We start from the raw sequence: 14828 nt of genomic DNA, 5'->3' as shown, positions 1-14828 counted from the left end.
TCTGAAGACATCTGATCCTTTTTAATGCTGCCATGCTGCAGCATTACATGTGAAGCTTATCTACTCACAAGATAATTTAAAAGACCACAGAAAGGTGCAATGCACTGCTCAGAGTTTCTCTTCCTAAAAGGGTAACGATGCTACAATAACATAAACATTCATAGCATATTACTAATGAACCATAGAGCCAAATGGATTATTAATGCATTAATCCTCTTTCAAACTTAACTGTTACACACACAGTAGCTATTTATTTTTCAGTATTTTCTTACACAACTGGAACATAATTAAATCAAATTCTGCTCAGTTCCTTTCATGTAGATACTGTAACACAAAATGGGGTGGATTTTGTACTGATTTAAATTCATGAGGTTGTCCAAGGCATAAATCCTCCAAACCAACACACAGACTCTGCTCTGTTGTGGCTTTACAAGCCAGTGATGGCTCTGTACTTGCACTGTTGGGCCAGGGTAGGAACCAGCCTAACTTGTACATCTAATTTCTACAAAAATTTTAGGTGCTCACACAGCCATTCTTATAGTTAAAGAGTCTGAAAGCCCTGGGCAGGCCATAGAGAGAGGCAGATGAAAGCCTCTGAATATTTTGGCACTTGGATTTGAGCAGGTAAGATGTCTGGCTCTCAGAACCATCCTTCCCTGACTACATGGGAAACATAAGATTTTGTATTAGGAAAGAAAATGTAGACGAATGATAGGCTTGTAGAAGGAGGCAGACTGGATCTCTTATCCATGATGGACAGAAACTCCAACCTTTACAGGAGAGAAGAACCGTGTAATTCTCAAATGGGTTCTTAGGTATTTAATCTAATTTATATAACTTTAATGAGGGATACGAAGGGTAACACACTACTTTTTTTTTTATGCAGCAACTGTGCCTCTATGCCTAACTTAGAAGACCAATCCCTTAGGCTTTCTTACATTCAGAAGAGAGAAATACTTAGAATTACTCTCACGGTACTAAATTAGGCCCCTGCTTTGCTTTACAACATCACAGAACGGTTAAGGTGGGAAGTCATCTCTTGGAGATCATGTAGTCCAACCCCCTGCTCAAATCAGGCTCATCCAGAGCAGGTTGCTCATGGCCACATCCAGTCAGGTTTTGAGCACCTCCAAGGATGGAGATTCCACAACCTCCCTGAGCAACCTGTGCCAGTGTTTGATCACCTGCACTTCAGCTTTCACGAGATTCCTGTGGGCTCACTCCTCCAGCCTGTCGTGGTCCCTCTCAACAGCAGCACAACCCTCTGGTCTATCAACTACTCCTCCCAGTTTTGTATCATCTTCAAGGGTGCACTCTGTCCCATTGTCCAAGTCACTGATGAAGATGTTAAATTTACAGCACTGACTGCTGTGGGTCTCTCGAATGCTCTAAATTTCTGCATCTCTTGTTTCACTGTTGACTTGTCTGTCTCATAGCACGGGAAATTTGCCTTCTGCCTTAGCTGCCAAAATTATGTGATGTGAACACAAAAGTTCATGAAAGGTGACGTACGCTGAAGGACTCAGGCTTCTCAGCACCAACATGTTTTGAAATGGGCCAGGCTTACAGGCCACATGGGATTGACTGAAAATATTAACTTTGGGCCTCAATTCCAAGGTACCAACATCACTTCTGTTGTTTGATTCTCTCTGCCTGTTCCCTTGGCCTTTCAGCCAGGTCTCCCAAAAAGGGGGTCAGCTGAGGAGAGGAATAAAGCATTACCACAAACTTTGTGAGAGAACATTAGGTGGTGTGTCATGTCTGAGAAGTGCATTTGTACTAGGAGATGAGGCTTTTTTAGAAGTACTCAAAAGCAAGCAGCTGGGGATACACACACTAGGTCATTCAGACTTGGACATGCCCTACAGCCAGCAACTGCCTGCTGGTCACAGCCTGGAGTCCTCCCGTCACACAGAGAGGCTTTTCCAACACACCTCCCTGTGGCAACCTCACAAGAATCATCCAGAAACCACTAATCATGAAAAACAACGCTGGAAAGAAGCCTGTGGTTTTGTGGGTGCAGAGCCCTCCCTTGCTGCCAGGCAGTTTTGGACACCTTGTGCTGTGGCTGTCAACACTGCAGAGCTGGGCAAGCGTCATGTTAATAAATGTGCCTTTCAGTCAAATTTCAAGTACCACCACTTGAAATGCTGCTAAGCCACTGCTCACACAGGGTCATTCCTGGGAACACCTGCCGTTGGGCTCCACCAAACATTTCCAAGACAGTGGTTTGAAGTTCGCTGGAAACAGCACTGCTATTTTCTCCTTTTCTGACTTCTTGACCACCTCTACATGTGAGAGGTGAGTGGGGCCACTTAGGTCTGCTTACCTTTAGGGACATGGATATCAAGACAGACCTCAGTGCTGTGATGATCAGCAGACTGCAAAAACAACCATTCAGCCTGCCCCCAGCAGACACCTTGTATTTCTCTGCTTCGTGTATACTTCAGGGAAAGAAAGAAAAAAATCCTTCTTATGCCTAACTCATCTTTTTTTGTGGGCATCTGCATCCAAGACCAAACAGATGATTTCCACAGTTTACTTTGCTGAGGTTCCGCTCTCTGCATTCAATGTACAGATTTTTCTGTAGGAAAATATGATCTTCCACTGAAGATTTCATAGATGGGTAGCCCAAGGACAGGAGCAGCCAGAATTTCACAGACTAGTTCCACACCTATGTAAACTTTAAGAACAAGCCCATCGTCAATGTGTTTCAGTTCCCTGCATAGGTGTGGGCTAGTACTCTGGAAAATTATTAATGAGCTACAAATCAGACTGTTAAACATAGATGTGCTTAACCAACAGCCATTGTTTTCCTCACGTACTATTCCCAACCATTTGATAATGTTTTGCGTGAAAGAAAGAGATACACCGCACTAGTCCAGATGAATGATCACGCCAGATCAACATGGTGGCTCTGACAGCGGCGACGGGAGACGCTGTTCAAGGAGAGCACATGAGCTGGCCATTTTCTGCTGGCTGTTGCACTCCCCCCACCATCTACAGTCGTTACCCTACAAATGTCACCTCCCTACCTCATCCTTTTCTGTCTGTCCTGTTCTCAATACATGTCCTGCTCGCTTTGAGAACCAACATGTTGAAATGCACTAGTTCCAGCCATAAACCATTTAATCTTCTATTCTAAATTATCTTAAAAGAAAGTGAATAATTTTGTCCCTCAACTTTTAAAAGTCACATTTCATACCAATAAAACCCAACATTCCTATTTGTGGAGTATCCTTCTAAGCACTAGATGTTTTAAGCACCTTACAGTCCCAGGCTGAAATCCTTCTTAGCTTAAACATAGTAAATAACTTGTTTATAAAGTCAAATACTCCATTTTTAATATTAGCAGCTGGTAGCACCAGCATATGTTGACTTTATTATGGATTATTCTCATGTGGCACAAATAGCAAGAATCGTGGAGTTTAAAAGTAAAAGCCCCAAATTAATCTTTAAATGCTTTAACCAAGTATCAAGGCTTTTCTGCAGGAGTCTAAATAGAATCTTTATCTGCGCTTAGAAGCTCATGCAAATGTATTCAAAATGTACTCTCTGGATCTCTTACCATGGCAGATTGGAAGCTGCTAAAACAAATACAAGATCATCAGATCGGGCCAAGCCATCCATCTGCACCAGTAATTCTGTTTTCATCCGCCGACTTCCTTCATGTTCACCACTACCAAGATTCAGAGAAATATTATTTGCTCAGTGCATTAAAGTAATCATCTTTATTTATACAGTGTCATTCACAGCAACTGAGCCCTTGTCACAGTTTTGCCCCAGTTCAAAGCATGATTAAGCTCCATTAGCTAACATCTAAGCATTAAAATCAAGCTTTCTAATGATTACTTAAATGGACTCTTTTCAGTGCATTAAAGTGAGGAGAATTCACCCTTATTGAATCCAAAGAATATTTTTTTTTTCTTGATATTAATCTCCATGCAATGCTGATGTTTACTGGAAAACAGCTAAGGATTTGATTGATCGATCTATGTAGGAGAATTCTTATAATGTGATAGTTGCCATTAAATAACTAACACACCTACCTATACAGGGCAACTACTGGCATTTTTCTGTGAGTGAATTTTAAGTGGTCACAAGAAGACACACCTCCTACTGAATTCAATATTTTGCAAAATGATCTATCAAAAGCAAACAGAAAAATAGGCCATATTGAAATTAATTTAAAAATGGGGCGGAGACCACACAGAGAGGATCCTTCCCTGAAAAGAGAAGGGGAGCTTTAAGCAAAATGCCAAGATTTCTGGCCCTGATCCAGGTAGCCAATTTTGCAGGAAACCAATTTGAACTCTTGGTCCCAGATGTGGAGTTCTTGGAAACTCCTGGATCAAACCCAGAGAAAACATCAGGGCCTTAGATGCTAAGAGCTACAATTCAGGTTTAATGGCTTATTTCCGCAAACGCATCCACACATCAGTGCCAAGTCAATATTTAATAAGGATATGTAAAAGTAACTGTATAATCTTAGATAAAAATCCTTATTAAAATATATAATCCAGAGATGTTAATGAGAGCTTTTAAAAGTATACATGAAAGCAAAATTTGGCCCATAATTTATAGCTATTAACTGACAATTATTATGTTGCATCTTTACAATATGTCATGTTCTATTTATAAATCTTTGTGAGTGTATAATTTACAGTACATAAAATACACTGTAATGGGCTCCTAATGGTTATAACAATATTTTTATACTTCTGCTTCTTCCCCATCCATAACATTTTCAGTCTATTTTAAACTATAAACTGCCTATACCACGGATGACAATAATATCCTCCCATTCCTGCATCTGGAAGTCCTGACAATGCCACTAAAATTAGTCTCATTAATGAAAATGCCATTCCACCATGAACACCCCATCTTACCCTGCTACACCTAAGCCTGTCCAAACTGTCACAAAACCAGCTGTTTCCTATTCATCTCTAAAAAGTCATAGGTTGTTCCCCTCCTCCTTGCCTTTATTTCCTCTTGAAATCCCTTAAAGTACAGCACCACTGGTTGTACACTCTTGCATTTCCCTCCTCACAGTCTTGCTGGACCCACAGTCCCTTGCTACTCTTCACACAACCTGTCTTTCACTCTTGCTTCTCTAAGGATCTCATCTACTCTGAATGAAACAACCACTACATCTTGCTCTTTACATCCCCACAGCGTATACAACACTTCCATGAAATGGTGCTTTCAGAGCTGATAGGCATTCTGACAATAGCACACTGGTTGACACTAAACTAAAGTTGACAACAGAACAAAAGAAAAATTGCTTAATAAAAAGTAAAGAAAACTGCCGTTACCCCTCTAATTATAATGTCAACAAAATCTAAAAGACAAGTTTTTCAAGCGCCCAGAGTTTATGGAGTAGCCTTAGGCTTTAGTTTAGCTAAGATTTATTTCTAACAGGTACACTGCATGATTAAACACCGGTCGGCACCTGAACACACACACATGATATTGAAAAGATGCAGTAAAAGGGGGACAAAGATTCTTCTAAAGCCATAGGAAGTGATCTCATTAGTTACCCAGAAATAGTGCCTCTTTGACTCATGACTGAGTCCAGCTCATCCAGGAAAATTGTGGAAGGAGCATGGTACCGGGCAAGCTCAAATAACACCTGTTTAGAAAGAAGAATAAACGTAAAAGAAAAGCTAAAATAACACAAAAAGGCATTAAGGGCCACTGGCACAGAAGATAAATAACAGCACCCACATTCCAGACTTCTAGGATAAAGAGGGGTAATGCTGGGGAAAAAAAGCTCTGGGTAGGCTGAGGGTCCCTGAATCTTGACTTGTAATCTTGTCTTTATGTGTAAATCTTTCTGGCTAATCCTATCAGAGTACCCTGTGAATAATGAGATAGAAGAAAATTATCTATCAGAGGATTCTGAGAACTTTTAAATTGTTATCAGAGATTAAACATCATCTTTTGTTGTTGCTCCATTTGTAGTTTTGTTAAATAAGGATTTGAGAAAAAAAAAAAAAATTACAAGTCAGCTGAACCACAATGAAAGGAAGTGGAGTAATTCTCTTGATAAGAATAAAGCAGTTGTTTTGTTTTTCCTGGTGAAAACAAACATAAACCGCTTGAACAATCAAGATTAAAAAACGGAATATTAAGCTGACACTGAAAATCTGGGTCTGCCCTTTGGAGATGTTTCATCTATTTTACTGTAAATGTAGGGAAGCTTATATTAGCAGTAAGAACATACTGTCAGTTCTTCTTCAGTGAAACGTTCTTTGAGTTTTTAAATAAATACTACTAACAATATATACTAATCGAGCACTTTTTAATCCGAACACTTGAAAAAACAAATTTTTTTAAAAAAATATTACTTTCTACACTTTGGATACGAAGCATATTATTTGCCCAGAGTCACAAGTAGTCCATGACCAGTCTACAATTTTACTAACAAATATAAAACATAAAATAACACCAATACAGCTGAGAATTGAGGAAAACAAGATGAGTGGACATGCCTCCAAATGACCACATAACCCACATATACTCCACACAACTTGAGAAAATTCCTTCACCAGCCTCGTGCGATTTTAGGATATAAATTCACACAATACTTATCTTAGAGCTGTCCTGATCCACCATCTCATTTCATTTTTGGATTCTGACAAAAACACAACTAAGGGTAAAATGACACAAACTCAATACCACTGCAAATGCTGCAGAATGTTCTCAAAAACCTTTTGGATGACAGTGTCAAAAAACGGGCTGTCCCATCCCTACTCCTGCCAGAAGGGAAACTTCTAAGAAGCTACTGAGACAGATGTCAAGGGGATAAATAACACAGGAGGTGAATGTCAGAAGAAAAATATGCCATTTTAAAGGACAAAGGACATGTGAAGAATAATTATGTTGCAGAGATTGCCTAAATTTCAAGAGAGATTAACAATGCTTGCAGTGCCATTTGCCAAGTGCAATCTGTTACGATTATTCACTCTCAAGAGCTCTGTATCTATCTGAAGTGTAGCCCAAGAGATGTGTGTTAAGGCAGGCTAATAGCATGTGGATTTCTTACACTGAAAGGATGGACATTATGGAGAGATTAGGATGGGCACATTATGGCAAGCATGCTACACCTGAGCTCCTGAATTTTTTTGTATCACAGCTGAGCCACGCATGCTACTTGCTAGTCTATATGCAAAAATACATCTACCCATTTACCATCAAATTACCTTCCTTAAAACACTACATCTGCGTTTGACTATAAGATCTTTGTGACAAGGGAGTACTTTGCCAATTCTGTGCCCTGAAGACTAAGAGTAGTAGGGAATTTGGGAATCTAAATAACATTTTGTGGGGAGCCTAGGAGCCAATCCTTGCCAAAAGGATGTGAAGCGCTTTGAAGCGGTCACTAAGCAAACACTAGTTTAGTTAGGAAATCTGTTTGCCTGTTTCTTATTCAGTGAGTCAAAAATATTTGTTGCCTTCAGGACATCTGTGTCATCTCACATTACAGAACTAAAATTCCACAGCAAGAATCCATTGTGAGACTCCAGCAGAAGTGGTATAATTCCCATTTTAATGGGATACAGAGTTAGACATTTTGTCCAAGAAAGGAAAGATTATATCAGAGGAATACTCACTTTCCAGTTTTGTGTTAAACTCCAGTTCTTTAAGTGGAAACCTGATGTTTGTTGAAGTATAACAAATGAGATGATAATAATCCTTACCCTGACAAGTTTTTCTGAATCACCCCTCCATTTGCTGACAATGGTGGATGCTGATATGTTGAAAAAGGTTGTATTGCATTCTGTCGCAACAGCCTTAGCAAGCAATGTTTTTCCAGTACCTACGAACAACAGCATTGAAGAAATTCACTCTCTAAAGAAATACAGTGTAAATGTTTGAATAATTCCCTGCATCCTACTACCAGTCAGAAAAAAAACAGTAAAAAAAGACATGGAATCAGACTGGCTTGGGTTTGAAGGGACCTCTAAAGGCCATCTAGTCCAACCCCTGCCATGGGCAGGGACATCTTCACTAGGTCAGGTTGCTCAGAGCCCCGTCCAACCTGGCCTGGAATCTTTCCAGGGATGGGGCATCCACCACCTCTCTGGGCAACCTCTGCCAGGGCCTCACCACACTCATTGTAAAAAATTTCTTTGTTCTGTCCAGTCTGAATCTCCCCTTTTTTTAGTTTAAAACCATTACTCCTCGTCCTATCCCTACACTCCCTGATAGAGAGTCCCTCCCCATCTTTCCTTTAAGTACTGGGAGGCCGCTCTAAGGTCTGAGCACTGCTCCAGCTGAACCCCCCCAACCCTTTCAGCCTGTCCTCACAGGGAAGGTGCTCCAGCCCTTGCATCATTTTTGTGGGCCTTCCAGAATTGTCTGGAGAGACAGCACTGCAGATCTATTCCCCAAATTCTGAAGTACCACAAGCTAAAATGGTCAGATACCTTATGTGGCAAGTACATTTAAACACTCAGAGGAACAAATGGAGTTTACTGCAGCAACAGTCTTTGCAACCTGACCCAGGCGGTACTTGTTGCCTCTGTCCCCTCTCCTCCTGCCAGAGTGGAGCAGAGGAAGCAGGGAAGCTGTGCTGACACGGAAAACACCCAGCTAGCACAGAGGGCAAAGCTTCCACCCCATTTCCAAAACAACCCCCAAATGCATAAGACAGACAGGACATTTTCCTTAAGAAGGTGAGTCACTGCAATATTTATGAGCATTTTGGAAAAGCGGGTCAAGCCAAACTTGATTAATATGGTCCAAGCTGAGTAAAACCAGAGTTGTCACTCCTCTGAATGGTGACTATGAGTACTGGTTTTGGAAGATTCAGGTGTAGAAATAGTCAAGTGTTGTGAGAAAGGCAAACAGACAAGTCTGAGTGTCAGAGAGATGTAATCATCTTTCATCTCTCCTTTTATTTCACATTACAGAACATGTTCTTTACCAACATGTTTGATCTAATTAGCGCCAATCATTTATCCATGGGGCAAAACCAGAGGCAGTGATGAACAAATGGATATGGTATAAAGCTCTCCATACCTGGTGGTCCATACAGCAATAATCCTTTCCAAGGAGACAGAATGCCAGTAAACAGTTGTGGGTACTGTGGAAACAGAAAATTAATGTATGGATTAAAACTGTATCACCTATGACAAAATGCAGGGGATTCTTACTCCTATCTCCACCACTCCTAACACATTCAGGAAACCCAAGAAATTTGAAGAGAGGGGGATAAAACCCCTGCACAACAATGTAATATGTATGATCTGAGTACTGAGAAAAATATTTATCATTTGAAATCTGTTTTAAGTGAAAACTTCATATGCAATTGGTTTGATATCCATTGAATATGGGCCAAATCCAGCACCTCTAACATTGCCAAATATGCCAAGGAACAGAACACGATACTTATAATTTTAATATTGAAAAGCTGTTTTCCTATAGGAGAATACACATGCCTTTATCAGATGAAACAGGAACAGTTCTAACATGAACTGCCTAGAAATGCACAGAAATAGTGATAACTCTAAAACATCACTGTAATTAGAAGGAAAATGCTAATGAGCCCAACATTTTCTTCAAAACTATTTAATGCCTTACCCTTATGGGATAAACAACTGCTTCCTTGACTAGCCTTTTCGCTGCATCCAGTCCAATAATATCATCCCACTTCACATTTGGGTTATGGAGATAAATGTCCTGCAACATACACCACATCCTGTCAGTACAACTTTTTCTGCACTATGGTAATGACCTCTGGCAAAGTATAAGAATCGACTCAGTTATAAAATAAGAGTGCTATTAAGTGATACAAACTATATTATTTAACCCTACCTACCAGGGACCTCCCAAGAGGAAAGCATACACAGCAATCATTTCTACAGAGCTGCTACACAGTGCCTTGCTTCCCCTCAAGCCCTTAGTTTCCCTAAGAACATATACACTGCCAGATGTATAAGCTGAGCAGTTCTGTTTCTTGGATCTGTTTTCTGTTAGTTGGTTTTAGTAACTAACTAACATATGAAGAGCTATCACGATACGAAGGTTCACCAACCCTAATATTGTCTCCGATGCTGGCAAGTATTGCATTTTTTAAAAATGTATACGCAATAGGAGTGATATGTTGGTTCATATTCACACCCACCAAAATCTGCAGCCGAAGGACTTGGATAATTAAAATTACATCTTAGTCTTTGAGTTCAAATACCCTTTGACATTCATTCTTCAATGAATTTCTCTTATCTCTTTTCTGAACTGCTTATTCTGTAGTAATGAGTTCCACAATTTAATCATGTGCAACGTAAAGATACTTTTGTTTGGTTTAAACTTGATGCTCAGTAACTTAATGGCTGCACCTAAGTAATGGAAGAATTGCTATGTATTTACTCCACATTATGCAAGATTTTATATGCTGCAGGAAAAGCTGTGAGAAACTCTGTAACAGGAGGAAAATTTTCCCCAAAGCATCTATCAAAAGATAGTTGTTAATTAGTCTATGCCCTGAAGCACTCACTAAATTAATTTTATTTAATTCATCAAACTTTCCAAATCTACAAATCTTTCCCTTTGCCTTAGTAATATTTTGTGGCTTTGTGTTCCAGAGACTAATTGTTCTGCAGAAAGTATCATATCCTCAGCAAAAATAGTTGGGATAAATTCTTCTCTCCAGTAAAAACAGGCAGATCTCAGAGAATGAAGAAAAATTATGTGCTTATATCTGAGGGGAAAATTTGATTTAATACAATTAGAAAAATTATTTATATAGAGTAGATTACACTTTCCCTTTCTATTAACAGCAAATTAAGATGAATCAGATTTATGATACTAAGTAGAGACTTCCATAACTGTTATCAAATTAAATTAGATTGTGTTGTGAAATAGATACCACATGCTATTTATTTTTATTGATTTACACAGTGTTGATTACCATAGCAACTAGGAACATACCAGCACAATTTAAAAACCATACCATAACAAAGGTTAAAGCAACCCTATTGCTTTTTGCTGAAGTAGCAGAAAGAACAACACTATTTTAAAGGTTTACCATAAATTAAAAACCAGACAGGAGTGGAAATGAATTAGAATAATTTAAGGTTGGAAATTTCTTAGGCTTCAGTTCTACTAAACTGCAAATGCAAAACTTGCAGACCAAGAATTTGGGCCATACACAGCTTACCAAAATCAGTCAGCAAAAGACTTCCAGGCTTTTTGAACAGCTGACTTTAAGTATGTGGGAGCAACAGCTGATACTTTCTGATGCTTATATCCTGAAAGAGTCACAACACTATCAAATATTGTGATACCATGAAGCCTTTTGGACAAGTGCCTCGTGGAGTTTGGGAGGTGATTCACGCAAAGTATTTACCTGCTTCGTAGCCAGGCTGATCCCCAGTAGCCCAGGGCCTGTTTTCTAGGCTGCACCTTGACTCATGAGTACAATGAAATGGTGCTGACAATGTTGGGATTCCCTCCAGGTGCCAAACTACCCGTCCTGGAAAAATCCCCAGTGTGCCCTGGGATACAGTGTATTATTGATGCTGCCCTTGCAGCTCCTGTGCTGGGACAAGGGAAGGGCACTGCTTCCAGAGCCTACAGTAACAGCATCTCTCCACTGCGTCAAGTGAGAAGAGACAAGGAGTCCAGATCGTGCAGGCAGTGCAAAGCAAAGCACATCACCAGCATTATAAACACTGTGGGAATATCAGCGTTTAATAATTCTGGTACATGGTATCTAGTAGATGCAGTGAGAATCAGGATACTGCTGCCATACAGGCACACCATCCACACTGCATACCAAAGCCTCTAATGGAAACTGCACCCACAGAGTTGAATCAAGGTTTTCTCTCCATTTGATCACAGTTAGATAATACATTACATAATAGTTGGTATGAGCTCATATATTTAAATCTCTCTTTCCAGTGGAGTATTGTACTTATACTGTAGCAATAAGAACAAAGGGAAAAGCTATGACAGTCCCATGGGTACAGCATGATTAGATTACACATTCCCCATTAGAAATGAACACTTAATTACGTCCTCCCATTGTGTATCAGAAAGAAACATCATTACACGTAAAGAAATTACTTGTTGGGAGTCGCTTGATAAGAGAAATAGCTTGCACATTCAAGAATAAACACTATCAGTGACAGTAAAAAGAAACAAACAGTATTCTCAGATAACAAAGACAACCAAGTTCCCTATACAACTGAAATGGAGATCCATTTACTTTGCTTACAACCGTTGCAAGTTCTCTCATCTCACCAGACATGCCAATAAAAGCACTAAGGGGTTTCAGTAATCGTTCCTAAAAAAGACAAATATAAATTCTTGTCAGACTTCAATTATTTTTAAACAGATGAACTATGAAATAATTTCAAAAAAGCTGATACATCGTAACAATTTTTAAAGCTGTAAAAATATGGATAATAATAAAGATTTTGAAGTAAGCCATATTTTCAGTAACTCATCTTTTCATTTTACAGAATCTAATCCTGAATTAACACTAAAATGAGACGCTCTCTTATTGCACGTGTAGTCCTAAACATGCCCTACGTAGATTAAGAGAAATGAAAATGTAAATATGGTTCACGACGTCAGCATACAGCCTGTTTTGAAAGTCTCTTTAAGTGTACCAGTTGCCAGGTGGAGTGGCACTGAGTAAGTTGGATGTGCTGTCGTAGAAGCTATGGCTTATGCCTGAGTGATTACTTTACTGAAAATTTTCTATCTTAACCAACAAAACTCTGTTCTTGCCTCAGCTGAGGTAAACACTACCTCGCGCTGAATAACATAAATAATGTACTGAATTCAAAGGAACTAGAATTTCACCTTCAGATGTTCTGTAGGTTTCTGCAGTTTTGGGGTGTTTTTTTGGTGAATCATAAGGTATCACTTGTATTTGTTGTCTTGTTCAAAGAGGAAACAACTGTCTACAAATTAGACTTGTATCAAGTATGACTCAAGAAGGGAATACACCACTCAGAAATCTAAGCCCTTTTTTTAGCACTTGGGAACAAAGACAACATCACTGTGGTGTTTTATTTTGTTCCTGGCTATATGAAACTGATGTTCATGGTCACTGGATGGAAGTATGAACAGAAGCACTTACTGAAGGATCTGGATCACAATTAAGGCTCTTCAAGGCTATTCCATTTGATGATACTTTGACAGCATCCTGAATCATCCTATGGAAGTCAATTACTTGGCCCTAAAGGAGAAAATAATGTTTTGATAGGCTTTAACTATTAGAACTGCTGTGGACCAAATTTTGCTTGCCATTATCGCAATTAGTTTCCTTGCTGCACATAAAGTCCTAAACATGGCAAAAACTGACCACAGAACCTGTGTTAGCAATGGGAAAAAACCCACACATGTCCTCAGTCACTGCAACAATTTCACTGCAAAGCCTCTTATCATCTCATTTGGGAATTTGAAATTTATCTTTAATTTTAGCTATTAACCCCTGGGTTTTAAAACCAGAAATATTTTTCCTTCTTTATGATGTTTGAAATACTATTTAATGCAAGCAGAGTCTCCTGTGCAAAGAATTACCGCCCAAATCATAAATTATACAGTAACATTTTGTATAAAAATAGACAGAAAAAGCTCACATTTGAGATTTGTGAAAAACTTCCATGTGTTTTTTCTACATACACATTTCTACCATAAACCACACGATAGGTTTCCACCAACCCTTCTTGGGTGAGTGCTGTCTCCTCCAGTTTTGTTGATTGCTGCGATGCTTAAGCCAAAGTGAGATTGCTCCAGAGTAACTGCACTGTCATTATCCTAAAGAAAAATCAATTTTTTAAACAGATGTATTGCTAAGAAGATGAGTTACAGTTATCCCATTATAGGTATCATCCTACTTCTTCATACATGCCCAGATGAGCTGTATCATTACATGGTAGTTGCAACAGTAATCCCATATTGTCAGACACCACTGTACATTTAGTTATGGTACATTTAGCCATGGCTCTAGAGCTCAGCATTCAAGTTATTTCATACGCGTTGTTATTATTATTACATTTCATTCTAAGTTGTAGAAATCCACATTTCACATAGCTATGTGCAGAAACACTTAATGAACAGTGGAAACTGCAAGCAAGTAGAAGGCACAATGTGTCAACTCAGAAATGAGGAGCCATTTTAGGATGACAAGTTACTTTGACATTCACTTCATAGCAGTCACTGCTGTAGTGTCCAAAACCTGTTTTTTAAAGGGTGAGAGAACAGGTCAGTGGTGAGAGCCACCCTGTACAGGAATATGGACAAGGACTTAAAGAAAAAAAAGAGGTTCTCCTTCTCGCAGTTCCTCAAAAGCTGTAACAAACGGTGCTTGCCCACCCACCTGTTGTTCCCAATCCTTCCTCTATAAGAAATGGTAATAGTTTTCACAGCAATCTCACCAAAATGAGACTCATCAAACTGAAAATTAGAGACCCAAATTACTCCCCCAATCTCAAACACTATGAAGATGATTATAGCTGACATCATTCTTTCTATTTGGTTGGTTTGTCTTGCTTTCTGGCACTAAAGGATCAATCTGCTGGTGTTAATGGGAAAACTCTGGTTGCTTTCAGTATAGGTTGGATTATATGATTCCATTTCCTTTAATTTTTGCCTGTGATTTGCTCCCAAACTCACAGCCAGAAAATATATTCTCCTGAACTCTTGCATCTATAATCCTTAAATGACATAACTGGTAAAACCCATTAGTTACACAATTAATAATTGTGTAACAATTAATAATTGTGTAACTTGCATCTTCTTGCTGCTTATAGCCTTTAAAAATAAAATCACATTAACTTCAACTGTAATGCTGCCACGATAAAACACGT

The 14828-nt window shown here is 39.1% G+C and overlaps 1 protein-coding gene across 5 annotated transcripts in view; it reads right to left on the bottom strand.

The window, feature by feature from the left end:
- Positions 1–14828, bottom strand: part of KATNAL2 (katanin catalytic subunit A1 like 2) — a 33481-nt gene that overhangs the window by 8286 nt on the left and 10367 nt on the right. For 4 of the 5 annotated variants that reach the window (XM_026865400.1, XM_026865401.1, XM_026865404.1 and 1 more), the window contains 8 exons: positions 13681–13776; positions 13097–13195; positions 12215–12292; positions 9589–9687; positions 9028–9091; positions 7704–7822; positions 5541–5632; positions 3569–3679 (listed from right to left, as the gene is read on the bottom strand). In XM_026865400.1, the coding sequence (XP_026721201.1) occupies positions 3569–3679; positions 5541–5632; positions 7704–7822; positions 9028–9091; positions 9589–9687; positions 12215–12292; positions 13097–13195; positions 13681–13776 (758 nt within the window). The remainder of the gene's footprint in view (positions 1–3568; positions 3680–5540; positions 5633–7703; positions 7823–9027; positions 9092–9588; positions 9688–12214; positions 12293–13096; positions 13196–13680; positions 13777–14828) is intronic. The other variant, XM_026865403.1, reaches the window with a different exon arrangement.

Source organism: Athene cunicularia, assembly GCF_003259725.1.
Source record: "Athene cunicularia isolate RWA chromosome Z unlocalized genomic scaffold, athCun1 chrZ_part1, whole genome shotgun sequence".
Lineage (NCBI taxonomy): Eukaryota > Metazoa > Chordata > Aves > Strigiformes > Strigidae > Athene > Athene cunicularia.
This window is presented reverse-complemented; position numbering and strand designations above follow the sequence as displayed.